Here is a 22,008-nt window from a genome sequence, read left to right as displayed (position 1 = left end):
CAACAATGCTTACTTTGTCTGCAACTTGAACACGCAATGTTCATTGTAGGGAAATTGAAAAATAAGATTTCATTAAGTAATGTAATTATTATTTACCTGAATATTGTTAAATAAAAATCCATACCTACATTCTCGTTTAATAGGAATAGTTATGTGATGTTCCATGTATATATGTGATTTATATGCCCAAGAACCGTTCTGTCAATGAACGTCACATAATATTATTTATATCTTATTATGGAAAATACTTAAGTGACACCTCAAGACAGACGGGAAAAATACTGATCCCAATGGCAAAGAGGATCGAGTATTATAGAGAGTTACTGTCAAAGTAAAATGTGTAATCACAGTGCATAGACTGCCATCTCTCGACACAGGCTTAAAACTTTTGAACCTCAGTTTTGTCATATTGTTAGCTGATATGTGTTAAAATGTCAAATATTAATATTACCGCCATCTAGCCGAGCGTTCCCCAAAGGTGTAACGCCATCTAGGTCACCATACCTCTTTCTCTATGGCTTTGAGGTACGTTTTTTTCTTAGACTTTATCCGTCTATACGAAGTTACATTTATGTCTATGCCAATGGTATATTTAGTTATATACTTACTTTCACAAAATGTCCCTTAAGACATTTCTTCTGTTGATATTATCAAACTGGTATCTTGAATGTTTGAATGGCCTGTAAATCGTAGCGCGTAGCAAGTTAAATTAATGTTAATGACGCGGAAATATCGTAGCCACTACATAGAAGTACTTATATCTGGGTAAGATCGCACCGAGGTCACGATCATACACTCGTGATTGATGCCAATGTAATACTAGTCATTTTACATCATTGCATATCAATAGAAATAACGTGTGACGCCATTTCACCAATGGTCGCGCCAAGATATAGCAACAGCTGAGTCGTGTCAGTCATGTGTTAAAATTGATATTGAGTATTTCATTAATAAGTCGAGAATTTTCAACTTACACCTTATTCTACTGCTTGAAAGTTGAAATTATCTTCTAAGTAGTGCGATCTTAGTACAAGAAGATTATTGGGGTTGCTGTCTAAAAACAAAAACAACTTTGAGTTGAATCTCTCCTAAACTATATTATAACTACCTATATTACGTGACATTTCGAAGCATTTTTCGAGGTATTTCCCATGAACTACAGTATGGGGCGGACGATGATATTATGATGATGATGCTTTTTTTAATAACACGTCGGTGGCACACAAGCATACGGTCCACCTGATGGAAAGCGGTCACCGTCACCTATGGACGCCTGCAACTCAAGGAGTCTCACGTGCGCGTTAGCTGTTAAGTACAAAGTAAAAAATAGCCTGTCGGTTATTTCAAACAAGACACTGAACCAAATTATTGACACGTCCTTATTAACCATTAAATAGCGAATTGGCAATCTGAGGGCTGCATAATTTATCTTAAAGCATGAGGGGTTAAGGACAGAGTCTAAGGCACTGGTCCCACCGCGAGCTAGTAAGCTATGAGCTATCGGCTATAAAAACGAACAAAAGATAGTCGCTCCCGTGCAAATAAAAGAGACACGGCGATGTTTGTTTATAGTTACTCGCCCAGCGGTGAGCTATCAAAATCGCCGTGTCTCTTTTATTCGCACGGGAGTGCTTATCTTTTGTTCGTTTTTATAGCCGATAGCTCATAGCTTACTAGCTCGCGGTGGGACCAGTGCCTTAGTTAGTTTGTCATTTCTAAAGGAAGGAGGAAGATTTAAATGGGAATGTTGTATATTAAAGACCAACAACGAATAAAATATTGAAGCTTTTATTTACAAAATTATCAACATGTTATCACTTTGGGAATTTGCAGTTTTACTTGCATAACGCCATAAATACTAGTTAATAAAAACAATATTGATTACATTACAATTCCTCAATCTTTTCATCTTATTTATACCTACCGTTAGGTACGACAAGTTACTGTTATGTCAGATAAGATACAATAATTCACGAATAAACATGTTTAGTACAATAAATTCGACGTACAGTAATACATCTTATAATGATATGAAAATATGATGCTATAAAATTTTAAGTAAAAATAGGTACACATACTCGTAGTATCGTAAAAAGCAAAAACATTCGTTAGAAAATCATTGCCTTATAGTTATTGAGATGGCAACCCGTATTCCACATACGTGAATACGTGCTTTACTAAGTAGTTATAAATAGGTGATTAAAATTGCCATCGGTTAAAAAGTAATAAATTTAAAATGGCTAGCCGAAAAAAAAGGGCGGCAATAAAAATAGAAAGCAGGCTGTTTCCCATTCTCGGATTACCCAATATTTTAGTTAAAAGATATTCTATAGAATTTTAAAAACAAAACCCATTATAAGATTTATTTATGAGTTTACTGGAACAACAGAAAAACCGCTATCGCACAATGCACAGTACGCCAAACCTATAACGTAATTATACTCTAATATGGTATATTATTCCATACAAAGTCTACTCTCCTTGGTAAACTGTTTCCAGGACATCTGGAGCCCATGTGTCGAGGCATTTGACCATGACCGTACCCTTCGTTGCAAAAGTGACAGCGGGGGGTTCCTATGAAGACCCGACCACGCCGAACGAGACAACGTGCACCGCTGCAGTAAGAGAGAGCGAGACAGCGCACAAATCAGAGCCTTGGAAGGGATAAGATCCCATAGAGAAAGCGTGGGCGCAATTGGATAATTGTAGCGACGAAATCCTTATATCATTGTTAATAAAGTTGATATTAGCGTAACTAGAAATAAGTTGGGGTTGCAGGGACTCCAGTTAGGATGAAGGCCGGGAGTTGAGGACACTCTGATTTTAGACTCGAAGGGAGACCCAAGTCTTTCCAGCTTTGTTAAAATTTGTTCCCTGATCATATATAATTGTAATAATTGTTAAATTTTAATTACTAGTTATAGTAGAAAATAAAGCCAGTGGTTCCGGATCCGGCGATAAACGAGCTAAGTACCTCTTTTATCCAAACATCTCAAGTTGTATTTTAAGTAACACAACATAAATATTTAATTATCTTTGTCAAGTGCAAGGCAAGTTCAACTCTTGCTTTATAATCTGGATTTATTGTTGGGGCAGGTTCTATAACCTTGTGACGGTTAATTAGTATTTTAAAGTAACTGTATAATGTTTTTAGTGTCTTTCAGCTTTGTGTTACATATCTTGTATGACACTTTATTGATGAATATTAGTGCGAGTTCGAGCCTCGCCACTATGTTAAATATATTCCATATATATTTGTTGAAACCAGGATTCGAGTTCCTGAGATATCTAATTTACCTAAATACATTTCGTAAAGGATTGAAACGAGACGACCGATATTATATTGTTATATCCTACAGATTAAACAACATGTGCATTTATTATAACTCAAACTGTGTTTAGAGTAAACTGTCTTGGAAATTCTGTTATTACAATTCCTAATGAATTATTGTATTGTTGTATTAAATAGAGCATAATTATAGACGTTATGTAGACATTGTATGTAGACGTTACATTAATAAGGCGAAGTAAGGGTTTTAGCGGGTTTTCCCTTACTTCATGAGCCATTGATTTAATATATTGTCCCCGCAAAGGTATGGGCTTGACTTGTATTGTATACACTTTTGTCTTATAATTTATATAAATATTTCAAGTGATAAAGGCCTAAACTGTTTTCCTCAAGTACGTATTTCTGTAGTGTATTCAAGTTCGCATTCATAGATTTTTGATTTCATTTTATATAACGAATGCCTTATAGATTTCTTTGATAGGAACGCCCTATACCTTAATAAATTTGCGATAATATATTTCAATTTTATAAATCGCCATGTGCCTTTCCTTACAACTACCCCATATAGTAGCTCAGACTCCTTAGATTCATCTACACCTTAATCAATCTAATTTATTTAATTCTCTAAAGCCTTCAGCATGGTATTTTAGGTCCCCCAATACCATTACACGTGGTGCCGTGACCAGGATCTAGTGCTTGTGTCTAAAATCATTTACAAAAAGACACAACTAGAAAAAGAACTTCTAACTTTTAAAAATTAAACACAACGTAGGAAACCTTAAATTTTATAAACTTAATATGACGATCACTTCGATTACTTATACATACCTATGAAGAGTCTGAGAGGGGTGTTAGGTTGCTCTATAAAGTGCTATAATAATTTGCATTGTTAACAATATTTGTGTATGCAGTTTGCTGTAATATTTTAACTATTATCAGAAATTCCAAGACAGTGTACCTACTTTTATTCTATTGAATTTTATTGCGTGTGTTTTGTGTGCAATGGCGTGTTTTGTGCTGATATTTAAATAGCAATAGTCAGTTGTAACATAAACGTATTGTTCCCGCGATTTATGTAACTTAAAATCAGTGTTGTAGTATCAGTTTTAGAACCGTGTTGTACAAAATATAAATGATGGTCAATAATCGGAATAGAGTGTGACCTGGGCAATTCGAAATTTAATAGCAGCTTACCGTAGAACAAAGCGTTTTGTTGTAGAAAATTAGAAATATTGACCACATGGCAGAATACAATAATATTATCGTATTTTTGACTATACTGGCGTGGTATATTATTTTCACTCTTAGTAATACGGATTACGATTTAACAATTGACGATTAATATTAAAATAAAAATAGCTTGCAGTTAGTTCAATCGAATAAGCTACATAAGCAGATAGATGCATTAGAGATTAGCAGATAAACGTATCGTACGTTGTTTTGTATTGTTGTATTTTATGAAGGTGTGCAATAAAGAGTATTGTATTGTATTGTATTGTATTGTACTTGTAGTTCAGTTAAAGGAAAATTTGATGATATTGTGAAGGCTTGCGGTAAAGAGAATGTCAAATGATTTTGTGATGATACACAGATAATTACCAAAGTAGATTTCTAGTACATTTAATATATATCAGAAGGGGTGCTCCTCGAATATTATACCATAAATCGTCTGCAATAGACGTTAACGCCAATGATGATGATGATTATGATAATATATAGACGTCATAGTAACATTCAAATGTTGTTGCTTTTATTAAAGTTGGGAGAAACTAAATATATTCGGTTACGAATCTAGGTTTGATGATTTATAATTTCAGTTGCAGTCTATAAATTACTAGGTTTTGCCCGCGGCTTCGCTCGCGTTAAAAAGAGACAAAAAGTAGCCTATGTCATTTTCCATCCCTCCACTTCAACTATCTCCACTTAAAAAAAAAAAATACGACAATTAGTCACTCCGTTTTGCTGCGAAGGACGGACAAACAAACAGACACACTTTCCCATTTATAATATTAGTATGGATCCCAGCGATGTAAAATGTAGTAGGTATAAATGTGTTTCGCATGGATATATAAATATGAAGTTATTTCAGACATAAAGGATGTAGTATGTATGTATGTCTAAATATTTTGTGAGTCGAATACACGTTATTAATCTGCTTAAATCACCAGTCACTGATATAGTTTGTCGATACTAGTTAACGTTGAAGTGAAGCATCTTACGAAGCAGGTAGAATATTATATAACCATACATTTATCACAATAGATAAAACAAGAATGAAAAAAGAACATGTGTCTGAATTCCATATTGCTTACCTTAGTTTGAAAGTTAAAGCTACTACTCGATTTTCGGTTATTATTGTTATCATAAAGGAACTTACGTGACCGATCTAATAATAGAAGCTTTAAACCTTATAATTCTCTATTACTTACCCTAGTATTTTGTAATTTTATGTTGTTATTATAATACATTTACTATCATTAGCCTTAAACTATTGGTGTTATTATAACTAAAACTTATTTAGAATAATAAAGATTACGTTTCAGTGAATTACCTATACTTAAAGTCATACATATAAACCCAGTTTAACGGTTTATTACACAGCTCAAGTAACGAAAGTATAAATTAAATTTGCGATTAATACATACATGGATAAGCGGTTGAAGTAGAAGTCTAAAACGTTATTACACAATAGGTAATTTGTGTCAAGTTTTGTTGTATTTCTGGCCGAATGCGTTTTGATAATAAGGAGGACAATTCCTATAACTACCTACATGATTATGTCTATTTTAATAAATCAATGTGTGTTTAATAACAACACTAATAATATTAATGTTTTGCATCTTAGACTCCTAAATATTAATTGCCTTATTGACATGATGAAAAGCAAGCAGTATACCTAAATTGGACAGACAACAGGGTATTTAATTAAAAGTTAATACCTGGCATACCCTACGTACCTGGCTTTAATAGGCGACTAGAACTGATGCCACGGCACCAAAGCTTCGATGTGTATTGGCAGTTTTGACGCGAACTTGTAAGGGATCCACCTGACCGGGGTGAACTTGTAAGTACGCTATCACTGGGTTGTTCATAGCGATATGCTTAGAACAGGAACGCCATTATCAATTATAAATAACTGTAATTAGATTTCCTTTGGGTTAACGACGTTCATTCGTCAAACGGGCATAGGGAATCGATTAATTGCCAAAACACATCGAGGTTATACGGCTTGCGTGGAATAACCTGACTTCACTTGAACTGAGGCGCCGGGGTTAGCCGCAGTGATCACTCACAAGTAGTGTCAAAGGTATACCGTTTAACATCTGACACCAAATCATTACAAATGAATGCCCTACCATGCGCTTGCGCATTCGCTAACCCCCCTACGATACTTTGATACGTAGCCTCACGTTTTGAGTACTTCAGTCCTCGTAAGTATTACAGACGGGGTCAGTTTTAGAAGCTTTGGCACCCAGGGCTGCCCTGAGTAGTACATCTCACTTACGCTTAGGAAGGACTGTTTCTACGCCTCCGCTCACGCTGGACGCAGTGTGACCCGAGAATTAATTCTCTCGTCTCAGACGAACGCGTTTTATAGTAGATCAGGCCCTGTCCGTGAGGAAGTGACTCTGAGGTGTGTGGCTGAGGTATTTGTCTGTCCAAACTTTACTAAATAGGGCCATAATACCATTACATGACGTATGGTCAGGCCATGTCTGTTCAAATCATTATTTCATAACAAAAGTTCAATTGCATCACTTATTAACAAAAGTTAAAGTGAATTTTCATTTAGCTGGCATCACTATCATGATACTATCTAAATACCCTAAAGAACAGAGATGACAAAGGGTTTTATTTTATGACAGTTATACTCAACAAATTTAACAATGTAAATAAATGTCCCTAAATAGAAAATAGACATTTATTATGCCACAATATAAATTATGTGACACAAAATTATTTTGATCAGTGTAATTTGAGATGCGAGATCTCTTGACGACAACATAGGTGTTATTTACATATGTAATAATCTACTACAAGCTATCAAGTATTATTGAAAGTTGATTGTAAATTGTAATCAATAAACTAGAGGTCTTATGTGTGAACTTCGTGTGGAAAATCCCTGGCCAGGGTAATGCGTGGTTGTGAAAGGAGATGTGTGATTGCAACTTAGTATCTTGGGAAGGTGACGATGTGTGAATTTCGAAGATAGTATGGTGATGTATGAGTCAAGAGATCTTGTTAACACAAACTGTAGTGTACTTGGTTAACGTGAACTATAGATAATTATATGAAAACGCATAAAGCTTGAAATACAAGATACAAAATTAATTAAATTTCATTAGCACTATCAAATAACGCTCTAAGATAGGAAGGATGTCGTTTGTGCAAAGAGACATATGGTTAATCGTTAGAGGCAGTAATTGTAACGGTCTAAGTGCAAACAATATGATGCAATAAAAATTGTTATATTTTAAAATATTAAATTCATTATTATTTTATTATCCGTGCCCAAACGTCAGGTAGTTCCTTCAGAAGTATAGGCGCCGGCGCTAAGATATTATTGTTATTGGTTTATTGCCCATTACAAGTCTCATAGTGTGGTTTTGTTAGAGAAGAAAGAAGCATAATTATGTAACTTGTTTAAAGCTACCTTTCGTTTTGTAAACATTGGGACAAAGACGCGAGTAGCAGGATAGCATTGATTGACAAGCGCGCTACCTTTTCGCGGATTAATAAAGTAGTTTTCTAGATTTGAGTATTGTGGACGTGCACAAAGTAACGCCAGATTCCATCGATAATTATTAAGATATAAATAAAAGGTGTTTACATTTTTTCCAAGTTCTCGTATTCATATTATATAGGTTACGTGGAAGACAGGGTAATTTTGTTCGACTAACCAGAGAGGGGCGTGAGATGGCAACCCGTATTCCACATACGTGAATACGTGCTTTACTAAGTAGTTATAAATAGGTGATTAAAATTGCCATCGGTTAAAAGTAATAAATCTAAAATGGCTAGCCGAAAAAAAAAAGGGCGGCAATAAAAATAGAAAGCAGGCAGTTTCCCATTCTCGGATTACCCAATATTTTAGTTAAAAGATATTCTATAGAATTTTAAAAACAAAACCCATTATAAGATTTATTTATGAGTTTACTGGAACAACAGAAAAACCGCTATCGCACAATGCACAGTACGCCAAACCTATAACGTAATTATACTCTAATATGGTATATTATTCCATACAAAGTCTACTCTCCTTGGTAAACTGTTTCCAGGACATCTGGAGCCCATGTGTCGAGGCATTTGACCATGACCGTACCCTTCGTTGCAAAAGTGACAGCGGGGGGTTCCTATGAAGACCCGACCACGCCGAACGAGACAACGTGCACCGCTGCAGTAAGAGAGAGCGAGACAGCGCACAAATCAGAGCCTTGGAAGGGATAAGATCCCATAGAGAAAGCGTGGGCGCAATTGGATAATTGTAGCGACGAAATCCTTATATCATTGTTAATAAAGTTGATATTAGCGTAACTAGAAATAAGTTGGGGTTGCAGGGACTCCAGTTAGGATGAAGGCCGGGAGTTGAGGACACTCTGATTTTAGACTCGAAGGGAGACCCAAGTCTTTCCAGCTTTGTTAAAATTTGTTCCCTGATCATATATAATTGTAATAATTGTTAAATTTTAATTACTAGTTATAGTAGAAAATAAAGCCAGTGGTTCCGGATCCGGCGATAAACGAGCTAAGTACCTCTTTTATCCAAACATCTCAAGTTGTATTTTAAGTAACACAACATAAATATTTAATTATCTTTGTCAAGTGCAAGGCAAGTTCAACTCTTGCTTTATAATCTGGATTTATTGTTGGGGCAGGTTCTATAACCTTGTGACGGTTAATTAGTATTTTAAAGTAACTGTATAATGCTTCTTTAGTGTCTTTCAGCTTTGTGTTACATATTTTGTATGACACTTTATTGATGAATATTAGTGCGAGTTCGAGCCTCGCCACTATGTTAAATATATTCCATATATATTTGTTGAAACCAGGATTCGAGTTCCTGAGATATCTAATTTACCTAAATACATTTCGTAAAGGATTGAAACGAGACGACCGATATTATATTGTTATATCCTACAGATTAAACAACATGTGCATTTATTATAACTCAAACTGTGTTTAGAGTAAACTGTCTTGGAAATTCTGTTATTACAATTCCTAATGAATTATTGTATTGTTGTATTAAATAGAGCATAATTATAGACGTTATGTAGACATTGTATGTAGACGTTACATTAATAAGGCGAAGTAAGGGTTTTAGCGGGTTTTCCCTTACTTCATGAGCCATTGATTTAATATATTGTCCCCGCAAAGGTATGGGCTTGACTTGTATTGTATACACTTTTGTCTTATAATTTATATAAATATTTCAAGTGATAAAGGCCTAAACTGTTTTCCTCAAGTACGTATTTCTGTAGTGTATTCAAGTTCGCATTCATAGATTTTTGATTTCATTTTATATAACGAATGCCTTATAGATTTCTTTGATAGGAACGCCCTATACCTTAATAAATTTGCGATAATATATTTCAATTTTATAAATCGCCATGTGCCTTTCCTTACAACTACCCCATATAGTAGCTCAGACTCCTTAGATTCATCTACACCTTAATCAATCTAATTTATTTAATTCTCTAAAGCCTTCAGCATGGTATTTTAGGTCCCCCAATACCATTACATTATGTATTAACTAAGGTATGCTAATAGTTGTTGTTAAATTTCTTCTTATCTGGATTGTTTAGTTTACTGAATATTTTAATTAATGTCAAAATCCATTGTGTAGGTATTATGTTTCCCATAACTACGTTCAAACTGCTGCGGTCATCGTGACACTAAATGGCATGTAAACGGATAAACATGTTTTTATACTGATTTATTCTATACTAATTATTAAAATATGCGTTAGGAACGAATGTAAAATAATTATAGAACAAAAGAACCATGTGCGAAAATTTTATCACTTTTATCGCAATTCCTGTTTAATTTAATAAGTATAAATATAGTACGGTAGCCAGTTTGCTTTTTGTCTACTGAGCTGAGAAATTACTTGGATCATCTGCGAAGAAATAAAATAAAATTATATTTAACGATCTTGCGCCACGTTATCTTTTACGAGTTCTCCACCATCTGCTTGATACCATTTGCTTTTGGTCGCGAAGGCATTTTCATAAGTAAAGGGCATGGTATTTCAGAATCGAGTTGAATTACTTTTCCCTTTTTATGTACTTTTGAATGATTAATTTACAAAAAAAATGGCTGTGCATTGTAAATTGATTTTTCGTTTTAGTAATTAAGACATTGCACTGTAATGTATTTAGAAGCTTAAAATAATAGAGATCTCAATGTATGTCAAACATTTCGGCTAGCCACCCCGGAATATAAATTATATTAAAGCGTGTCATCTACAATTACTTATAAAGCGTAATAACATACATTTATTGTCACAAGTGTACAAACATAAACAAATAAACAATTGTAACACGGAATACCTAATCCATAATGCGAACAAGCAATTCCATTCGTTAAAATTATGTTATGTACAATCATGGTAATAGTATAATACATTTCTTACTATACATTGTAACAAAAACCAAGAATAAATGGTATATACAAAACCAGACTTTAGATATGTATTGACTTCACATTAAATGAGAAACCAGATCGTTACTGACAATAAGGTGGTCTTAGGTACTAACAATTACGAATTCCATCAGTCGGCCAGACAGCAAATGCCTGCCAGAATTTATAAAGTGAGAACGCTAAACAACTGACAGGGTAGGCGGTTACCGTCCGGTGGACAGACTGTCTGTGGGCGCCTTAAAAAATAAAACATCATTAAAATCAAACAGGCAGCCAACATATGAAAGGCTGTGCAACGAACACAATAACTAGTAACGGAGCATTTTGTTATAGTAATTGACGCACTTATTTGCATGTTTTACGTTATTTTAGACACTCAGTTAAATATTGTACATAACATTATAATTTAAGAAAAAACTAGCCAATGAACTAAGAGCTTTAAATTAAATAATTATTATTGATTTTAGCTGCAATTTATCATTTGTAATTTAGCTAGAGTACGTAAAAAATAAAACTCATAAGTACCAGAATAATAAATAATAATACTGGTAGTGCTAGTATTCTTATTTTGGTTCTTATGAGTATTTTATTGTAAAATATGTATATATTTTTCACGTGAAGGATTTTATTAAAAACTCTAAGCTCATATGTGCTCAGCATGGGTATTATTAATAAATCGGTTTAGCAACCTCATATAATAATGATGTACATTCAAAAAGGCTTACATAAAAAGAAATAGGTATATCTTCTCTTATTTGGAATCCACTATTTGAAAATTTACATGTTTTTACATTTCTTTGTTTATATACAACTTCCAATAATTAAATGTAATATAGTCAACTTTCAAAATTAGATGGAAGACGCTAAACAGTAATCATAAGAACTAATTTATATAAATGCAACAGTATTGATTTAGTATTTAAATCAGGTAGGTATGTAGGAAGTATCAACATTGATAGACTTATATGCACTTGTATAAAATTGTTATGATATTAAAATTCTATATACATTTTGTCACTATCTACTTATTTAACGTTATAACGTAGACCAATAATATACATAGATTCGTATGAAATCACGAAACAGAGGTGCATATAATTAATGCAATAATTAAAATAATATTGTTTCGTGGCGTATCCATTACAATGTAAACATCAAAAACAGTTTGTAAGTAATCAAAATCTAGAACATTTCTTTACTAATCCGTAAATCAGCAAAGAATTGTTCTACCTATATTTTGATTAATATGTAACACATAACATGGATTTCCGCGAAGTAACGCCTGATTCCATCGATTAGTTTGTAAGTATCCAAAGTGAGTAAGATCGAATATAAGGTAAGCATATTAGTTGTTTACTGAAATTTAGAACTTGAGGATAATTGACGTGGCATATATAAAGAGATACCGCAGCCATAAATCAGCTCAGAATCAAAGATGGCGAAGCAATCAAAACGCATATAGGTGCCTTCTGCATACATATTTTGATGCGGTTATTTTATAAACCCCATGTCATATTATTATGTACTTTAGATGATAATGGCGCGTCCATCATAAGTAATTAAGTATTATGACACATGGACAGTGAACCATATTTTATTACGTAGAGATATATCTCCAAGACCTTTGAATGTTTTGTTTAATATTATTAATAGGCCCCAATTTTAAGATAAGTAAAATAAAAACACTAATGTTACGTGTTACGCACTCTTGCGAAAAGGAATCTTCGTTATCTTATTCTATTCTCTTTTTAAGTTCTTAATTCAAGATAAGACTACTGAAAACGCCTGTTTTAAACACTGGAACCGATCAGTAGGCGAAACTTATATGGTTAATTCCACCTATTGAACACTCTCAAACTGAGAAATCAACATTTGATACCGAATGTTGCAACTTAATTTATTTTTCATCACACTCGCACACTAAATGTGCTATTGCACGCAGGCGGAGTGTGAGTTATAGAAAAATCGTTTTCCCTAGGGAGTTAAGAAATTTCTAGTGCTGTATTGAACTCCTTTTTACCTTTTTGCATATTTTTTATAATGCAAGTGTGATGAAAAACATTGTGTGTAACTTGGGAAGTATGAATATTACTAACTCGAGTTTTTAAATCGCTCCGGCAAGCCGTCGCGATTTAACTTACCATCGTTAGTAATATTCAACTTCCTCCCCTTGTTGCACAATGTACTATAGTTTACGCCGAATTATTACGTCATATTAGATCATTTAATGTAATAGCAATGAAATAAAGACCATATGACTTTGCTAAAATGTGTCCGTCATAATAATATTATTGCAAGCCTATAGCGGGTACTGAGAATATTTTATAACGTCAATAAAATCTGTTCACCGTCCAATATCAGTCAACTGCGTTATATTAATTTGTTTCATACATTGAATACATTCGTACATTTCATTTGCCAAAAGCTCAAACCACTAAATGCTCGGACTATCCGCTCCTTTGAGCTTTGTGGTAAACTAAAAACGCAATCATTTATTGATACGATCAGATAATACCACTATAATTAATCAAATTGCAATAATTCCATACTGACCTATCATTAATGTAACAAATATTTTTTATTAAGTTATATTCGTATCCCTAACTACTTGTTACGTGAAAACTATTGTTTATCATACATACAATGAGAATGTGTACTTAAACACATTACCGTATCTTAAAAAATGTTATTAATTATTTCTAAATTCGTAAATAATCGAATAATATCTGAAAAAATTAAGAATCTGTAACTCTATCGATGTATATTTGGCAATTGACATACACTAAACTATTTGATGTGTTGTTTAATCCGCACGTAGGCCAAAAGTACACTATCATATGTTTGTCATAGAAATATGATCATAGGTCTGTGTGCCTCCCTTTTTCTCCAACGTGAAGAAAAAGGACGGCATGTCGCCTATGATCATATTTCTATGATAAACATATGATAGTGGACTATCGGCCTTATACTTATTTTCTGCGCTGATTGCTCATAAGCGCTCGTACTCGCTTAAGGTTCGTGATGGTGATTTCATCATTCGGCTGAAGTTGCAGGGCTCGGCGGTACGACGTTGCGGCGGCCGCATATTTGCCGTTTAAATGTAATATTGCGCCAAAATTTGAATGAAATTCTGCATCCTGTGAACAAAAGCTACTTTTAGACTTATTTAATGAGTCAGGAGTGTTACCATGGTCGTGTTAAATTACTAAAAATTAATGACAGATATTCCAATATTCGAATCATATTTAATAAATCAGTCAGTTTGATAATATAATGATACCTAATACTTATTATATTGTTTACTTATTACCTAATATTTATTATATTATAAACTGAAATAGATACCATACACTAAAGAAAAAGCGATCAAGCCCACTCAATCAAAAAATATTTAATAAAATAATTTGATTTGTTCCCTACATCGATTTATTAGTATATATTTTAATCTTCAGAAAAAGGTAAGTGGTTTTGTCACTCAATAAAACATAGATACTATTTATAGTACTCTTTCTTAGCTCAACTTGGTATGGTTACCGGGAGGAGCCATTTAGGAGTTTACTTTTCATCCTACTTACACAATGTTACATCGACATTCCTTTTTTTTAGGGTTCCGTACCTCAAAGAGGAAAAACGGAACCCTTATAGGATCACTCGCGTGTCTGTCTGTCCCTCTGTCACAGCCGATTTCTCCGAAACTACTGGACCGATTTACTTGAAATTTGGCACACGTATGTAAACCTGTGGCCCAAAGACGGACATGTAATTTAATTAAATGAAATTTAATCACAGGGGTCACTTTTGGGGGGTAAAATTGAAAATTAAAAATCAAAGTTATTAAAACTATATTGTGTTACATATCAAATGAAAGAGCATTTTATCAGCATCTGAAATATATTTTTTTTTTATTTTTTATTTTGGTAATTTAGAAGTAATTTAAGAAAATAAGCAAAAAATGACCATTCCCCCCCTTATCTCCGAAACTACTTAGCGTAAAATTTTCAAAAAAATACACGAGATAGCCCTCTACCTGTAGATTACAGGAAAACCTATTAGAAATCTACAGTCAAGCGTAAGTCGGACTTAAGAGAAAAAAACTCAGATTACGAATTTCACTCACTTCCGCTGCAAGTAGTTACTAAACGTCTTAAAATGGTGTAAGCGCGTTGGACAGGTATAAAGAAATCAATTTCTGTTTCGTTTTGCTTTAGAAATTGTTAAAAAAAAATCATTTTCCAAAATGACTTAAGTTCCTACTAAAAAGGAGGCGCTTAAGACCATTTAGAACTTCACTGACCATAATATTGCCCACATAGGTCTAAAAAAAGGTGTATATATACGAAAACAAAAAAATTTTGCCACCGACAACCAAAATCTGAAGTCTATTTGCTCTATCTCTTATAGTTTCCAAAATATACGCAAAATCTTTAAAGTACGAAATTTAGTTTACGTTGCCATCACATGTCGTCTAGAGATGCGCAAAACGCTTCACTGAGATGAAAAGATTGATTCATATCTTTCGCTCGCGGTGATATATATCACTCCTTTCGCTCATTCCACTCATTTCGCTCAGTGAATCTGTCAGACTATTTTGAGCAAGATGGCGAATCGTGAGATACGATACCGCCATATTGCCAAACCGCGAATCCTTCCGAATCGCTCCGAAGCTGTCATTCGAAACATTAGCATCGTTTCGCTCTTTTGGTTCAGCCCGCTCCCCGCTCATTCGAATCATGAGTGGGAAAGAGCGCGCAAGTAACTCTGAGATAGGTGAGTTACTGAGCGAAATGAGCGAGTTGAATCGCTACTGAGTTGAAGAGTGAACGAGTTCAGTCAAAAGATATAGTTCTTTTAAATCACTCACTCGCGAACGACACATCTCTAATGTCGTCAGGCGCTCATGACCTTTTTGTATGGAAATGTCGAAATCCGACTCGCACTTGACCAATGTTCATAGAAAGTTGTGTTTTATTATAGTTTTGAAGGAGGTTTCTTGTTTTTAACCACCAACGCAAAAACGACGAAGTGTTATAATAATAATAGGTTTGACGCTTGACATGTCTGTATGTCTGTGGCTATGAAGCTCCCGAACGAATCAATCGATTTTGATTTAGTTTTTAATGTTTAAGGTGAATTCGTCGAGAGTTTTTTTGTACCACGTAGGTGGCAAACAGGCATACGGTCCGCCTGATGGAAAGCGGTCACTGTAACCTATGGACGCCTGCCACTCAAGGAGTGGCACATGTGCGTTGCCGACTCGACTCATTAGAAACTTGTACAAATCTGTACTTAGAAGGGGCCTGGGTGCCGACGACTCAAAGGACAATCTATTGTCCTAATTACTTCCGTTGTCAGCATACCGCACCCTCGTTGAGCTCTGGCTGCCTTACTCACCGGCAGGAACACAACAATGAGTAAGGTCTAGTGCTACTTAGACTTATATTGACCGGGATATAGACCGTGATTACCTTTTTGATTTTTGTCGAGCTCCCGATATTTCGACGCAGTTGCATGCATCATGATCACGGAAAAAATCGGGAGCTCGACAAAAATCAAAAAGGTAATCACGGTCTATATCCCGGTCAATATAAGTCTAATGAAAATAACCGTGAATCATTCAAAACTCTAGTGCTACTTGACTGCGGTCTTTTGTAAAGCGGAGGTATACTTCCCCAGTTAGACTCTGCTCTACCTTAGGCTGTTTTCACATTATCCGATCCGATATCGGATGTAGGAAGGACGTAAAATGTAAGATTTATACGCTTCCAGGTCTTCATTTATGTATTTAATAGATCATTATTACTAAAAAACGATATAAAACGCAAAAATTGCGGATTTAATGCCAATGGCACTCTCCTACAACAGTTTTTGTCCGAGGCACCATCGAACTGCCGATATCGGCAGGACGCTTCCGACTATTTTTGGCATGCCGGACCCCCCGCCAGTTGTCGGCCGATAATATTTGTTTGTGTGCGTATATAATGTAGGTATACGTATGTAGTAGTGTGCGTGACAAAAATGGCGTCTATTAAACAGCTGTTAATTGATCGAAATTCAAATTACTTGACAATTTCCATTGAAAAAAAAAAAGGTTGTAATGCATCGGTCCGAATTGCGGATACTAGTTTTTTTCATCTTTTAGTAGATATATTTATTTATTTATTTATTCAAACTTTATTGCACAATTGGAAAAAAGTACAAATCGCGGACTTAATGCCTTAAGGCATTCTCTACCAGTCAACCATAGGGCCAAACAGAAATTCGCGAATGTGGGTGCAGTGAGAAAAATAAATTTAGAAAGCATGACAACTATTGACAAGTATAGCAATATTATTTACAATATATAATATTGAATATATATATAATAATATATATATTTATATAGTTGAATGTAAAATTATTTATTTTGCCTGACACTCTGAATATTTTTTTTGTTTATAATTTAGTTTTACAATATAATATTTGGAATATAGTGCTTATAATTATTAAATATAAATTATTTTTTAAATATTTTTTGATCCAAAATCATACTTCATTGATTTGGAACAATGCGTTTTATCGGACCTACATCCGACATTATCGGGAGCGTTTATCGGATGTAGGATGTCGGTTCGACATCCGATATCGGATCGGATAATGTGAAAACGGCCTTAGAGTATATTCAATTTAGTATTAGAGTTATGTCAGTGTACATGTCAGCGGCCGCGAGTTCGCGGCCCATTCATTGGCGACGACCTTCGCGCGGCGCAATAAAATTCAATGTTGGCTGCTCGCGTGCGGTCCGTTTGTTAATGTAGGTAAGAATTTAGAATGGCGGCATTTTGTGAACATCAAAGGAGTGAGCCTTCTGTACTTGTACTATTATATATTCTGTGACAAAACGAACAACATGTGTTCCAAGTACAACACTCGAAATGCCGTAAAGTTATAGTAGGTATCGACCGTAAATTGGCGAAATCCAACAAATTAACACATGTGATGAACCCTGCCGTCTATTAGTTATTTGTTATACAAGGGTACAAGCAAAGTTGTATTTTAACGGCGAGTGTGGAATTGAAAAACGAGCAAGTGAAAGGATTCTACAGTTGAACCACGAGCGAAGCGAGTGGTTCGAGAATAGAATCCTGAACTTGCGAGTTTTTTAACACACGAGAAGTAAAATACATTTGCACCCGAGTGTAACACAAAACTTTTCCCCTCACTATAGCGAGGAAAATACAACGCAAAAAGCGCGTTTATCACTGCTTCCAGTAGTTTCACAGGTGGTAAATCATCGTCATCACTAGATTCACTCACTTTTATTAATTTTAAAGCATAAAAAATTACTATTATTCAAGGTCTAATTACTTTATCCACTAGTGGATAAAATGCGTTTTTACCCGCAGGTATTGAAGGACAAAACGTGTTTCCGAGCTAGTGAGGGGAAAAATAAATTGCCGCAATATGTGGTTGAAGCGCCTAATGTGTCGAACTTTAAGTATCGCTTAAAAATTTGGCTGGTCGAGCACCCGTTCTACACTTATGACAATTTTTTTATTACCTAATTAGAAAAATATTTTTGTGCATTTTTTATGTGAATATTGCCTAACTTTTTGTAATTTCAATCTTCTGTCTATTTATTCTCTAAGTATTATTGTTGTATGAATATTATTTTTTTAAATCAAATCTTGACGTGTAAAATGGCGTTACAAATATTGAATATGAGTATGAGTAATGATTATTTTTACCATTGAAAGTTTGTACGGAACCCTCGGTGGGCGAGTCCGACTCGCTCTTGGCCGGTTTTTCATTTCGTGAAATCAAAAATGTACATAAAATGGGTACCTAAGGCAAACTGAAACAAAACCTAAGTGGAGGATAGGGCACTATTACTCTACACTCCCAGGTTATCCGAATGTTTCTAATCAATATATTCAACGGGTTGCATGATACATATTAGGCTACACGTCTAGCGTTTTCAATTACAGAACGCTTCGAGAATGTGTTGTATAATTGTTGGGAAGAGTTTATGTCTGAGACCGTAAAGTGTAGTTAAAGCCACGCTTAGCGGTAATAGTTGTCGTGAAAGCCTTTTCGCATCAAGTTTAACTCTGGTTTTCGTACCGGAAGTTAAAGTGCAAGCTCTAGATGACTCTTTGATGCCATTTCACTTGAAATATTGTGACATTTGTTAGTTCAACAGTGTTTAAATGTACCGAAACGTTAGTTTCTAAATGCACCCAAATGTAATCTGCACAACGTAACAGCATGTACTTATAATAAAAAGTGAAAAACAACTGTTTTGAGTGTGATGTTTCTGTTAGCAGATAATTATCCTATTGAGATGCAAAACAATATAAAATAAAAAATAAAAAAGTCCTTTATTAATTTGTTTAACTAATACATTACACGTGTTTCTATTTACAGTTAGTTTTATTATGAATCCCTATGGTGGGTAAAGGCCAAACAATAAAGTAGATTAATTTTTTACTCTAAGAACGTATATTTTTATTAATCTGAGAATAAAATAAATAATGTTCATACAATATTTTGTATTTATATTTTTTCGTAGACACACTTCTAATACAAACCGAAATAAATATCACATATTTAATAGCAAGAAAAATTTACTTCCTTCATTGCTTAAAAAAAGTGCTATTCAAGTAAATAGTTTTATGTGCGGGCATTTTCCTTCATTAATCCGCATCAAAGACATATGTAACTCCGTATAGACGGATAAAGTCTAAGAAAAAAATGTACCTCAAAACCATAATGAAAAAGGTACGGTGGCCAAGATGGCGTTACACCTTCGGGGAACGCTCGGCTAGATGGCGATATTTGACATTTTAACACATATCAAGCTAAGAATATGCGCCAAATTGTCAAAACTGAGGTTCAAAAGTTTTAAAAGCAAGTGTCGTGAGATGGCAGTCTACGCACTGTGATTACACATTTTACTTTGACAGTAACTCTCTATAATACTCAATCCTCTTTGTCCGCATTAAACGTTTTCTTTTTAACACAATAATGTAGAAATTGATAAGTATACGTTTTATGCGTGTGATATCAATATCGAAGCTTATTAAAATATAGTCGTACTGTAATAAAACTAATCTCGATTATATATAGGAGTTATAGGTCCTTCGGTGGGAAGATAAACGAGCGTGCCGCTATCGGACCAATAAAGTTGTGGGAGTACGATGTACGGACAATCGCATCACATATATCCTATAAACTGGCCGTAACGATTAATTTATCGCTTGGGTGCTGTTCTTCCACGCTCGTGCTAATCCTATAATGCCATAAAGGTTGTTAGCGTAGGACACGTGGTCCTTACTAAATTGTTAGTAACGTGAGATTTAATTAATTAGGTACTCGGACAGTTTTTAATATTTTTAGATAACTTATAACTTTAGTTTTAAATAAAAACAACTTAATCCTCCTTGGCTCATGGGAGCCTGGGGTTCGCTGTGACAACTAATAATAAAAACAACTTGGGGCAGCTTGTGGGCCCCCAGGGCAGCTTGTGGGCCCCCAGGGCAGCTTGTGGCGAGCTGAATGGGAAGTGGCGTCCCTTGGGTCCCATGTCCCCGAGAGTCGGTCAGGCCCCCTCCCTCCGGCTTGCCTTCACTGGCCGGCCGGAGTGAACACTGAGCAGGGGCCGCAGGACTCTCAACTCTGGCTTGCCTTAACCGGCCGTCCAGTATGGGCTTGCAGGGTGGAAGTGAAATATGCATAAGACGCGAGTTGGCACAGTGGCTGTTTCGTACAGACTGGGTAGAAAGCGGCGCACACCTCTCCGTACCCTGAGCCGCTCACGAAATGTTGTCCCCTTGTCGCTCCGTGCGAGCGGCCGTTTTCAGGGACCCATATAGTGAGTTGGCGAGTCACCGCCTGCCTATTTTGTCATGTTTTATAACATATGAGCATGGCAGGTGCCATAGTATTTCCGATAGTACCTGTTACCAATCCACCAGCAACTCAACCTAATAGCCTTTCTTTTTGTACCATTTTCTTACAATAGTTCTACATTAACCGCGGCTTGTCCTTGGGTGCATTACTATAGTGCAGACAGAGATAATCGCCGGTTAGTGTCACATTACTTTTTAAATTAAACTGTCTTAAAGGGCCTCTGCGCTGTTGGCTTCGGCCCCACGCACACCTCCCAAAAGTCCGGGACCCCATGGTCCCGAGAACTGGAAAAAACAACTTAATAAAGATGCCTAATGAATCTAATGATAACCTAGCGAAGTAGTGATGTACCTAAGTAACGTATTTTCTTTTAATTGATTGATTAAATTATTCATAATAATTGTCCTTCAAGCGTCAAATATATAATTTAATTACCTCAATCAATGAAGGCAAAATACATTTTATCACGCCAGCCACTGTCCAATTAGGTACTTACATACACATTTCTAAGTTTTTTCCTAGCTTGGTAACACATGTTGTTCAATGCACTCAAAAAACCAGAACACAACACGCTGAGCAATGGGCAAACACCAGTACCTGTAGACATTCCCGGGAAGTAGTGCCACACCCGGATACGCGCTTAACAAAGCGCCTACTAACTCTGAATAGAGCATCGCTACGAATAATCGTAGGCAACATTACTGGACACTGCCCACTTAACAAACATTTACATGTTATAGGTAAGACCGACAGCCCTCTATGCCGAGGATGCCTGTCGGCCGAAGAAACGGTCGCCCACGTCATCCTGGAGTGCGAGGGAGTGAACACACAACGGGCTCAAATCCTCAAAACGACGAGGTCACTCCGAGAAGCCTGTGGAGACACCAGGAGGATCCTGCGCTTCTGGGCGGAGTTAGGCTGGCTAGACCCCTAGCTGGCAAATACAGCACGCACAATGGCTAATAATATGGATCTTTGAGGCTAAGTGCGGAAACCGGAGCCCATAACCATAACCATGCACTCATTAAAACGATTGCAACAGTAACATTTGTCCAACAAGTAATAATACACAAGCTAACTAATATGAGACTTACAAAATCATAAGACATAATATTGATTTGTGAGTGTTCTATTGAAGAGTGTTCATTAGAATTACCTCGGGTTTTAACTGCACAACTTATAGCGTACCT

At 35.4% G+C, this 22,008-nt stretch overlaps 1 protein-coding gene across 2 annotated transcripts in view; it reads right to left on the bottom strand.

The window, feature by feature from the left end:
• Positions 1 to 13,033: 13,033 nt before the first annotated feature.
• The window catches only part of LOC125227188 (protein O-mannosyl-transferase TMTC2-like), a 149,075-nt gene continuing 140,100 nt past the window's right edge, over positions 13,034 to 22,008 (bottom strand). For both annotated transcript variants that reach the window (XM_048131445.1, XM_048131439.1), the window contains exon 11: positions 13,034 to 14,067. In XM_048131445.1, coding sequence (XP_047987402.1) covers positions 13,900 to 14,067 — 168 coding nt within the window. In that variant the 3' untranslated portion in view covers positions 13,034 to 13,899. The remainder of the gene's footprint in view (positions 14,068 to 22,008) is intronic.

Source organism: Leguminivora glycinivorella, chromosome 1, assembly GCF_023078275.1.
Source record: "Leguminivora glycinivorella isolate SPB_JAAS2020 chromosome 1, LegGlyc_1.1, whole genome shotgun sequence".
Lineage (NCBI taxonomy): Eukaryota > Metazoa > Arthropoda > Insecta > Lepidoptera > Tortricidae > Leguminivora > Leguminivora glycinivorella.
The sequence above is the reverse complement of the archived record's forward strand: the minus strand, read 5'-3'. Positions and strand labels throughout refer to the sequence as shown.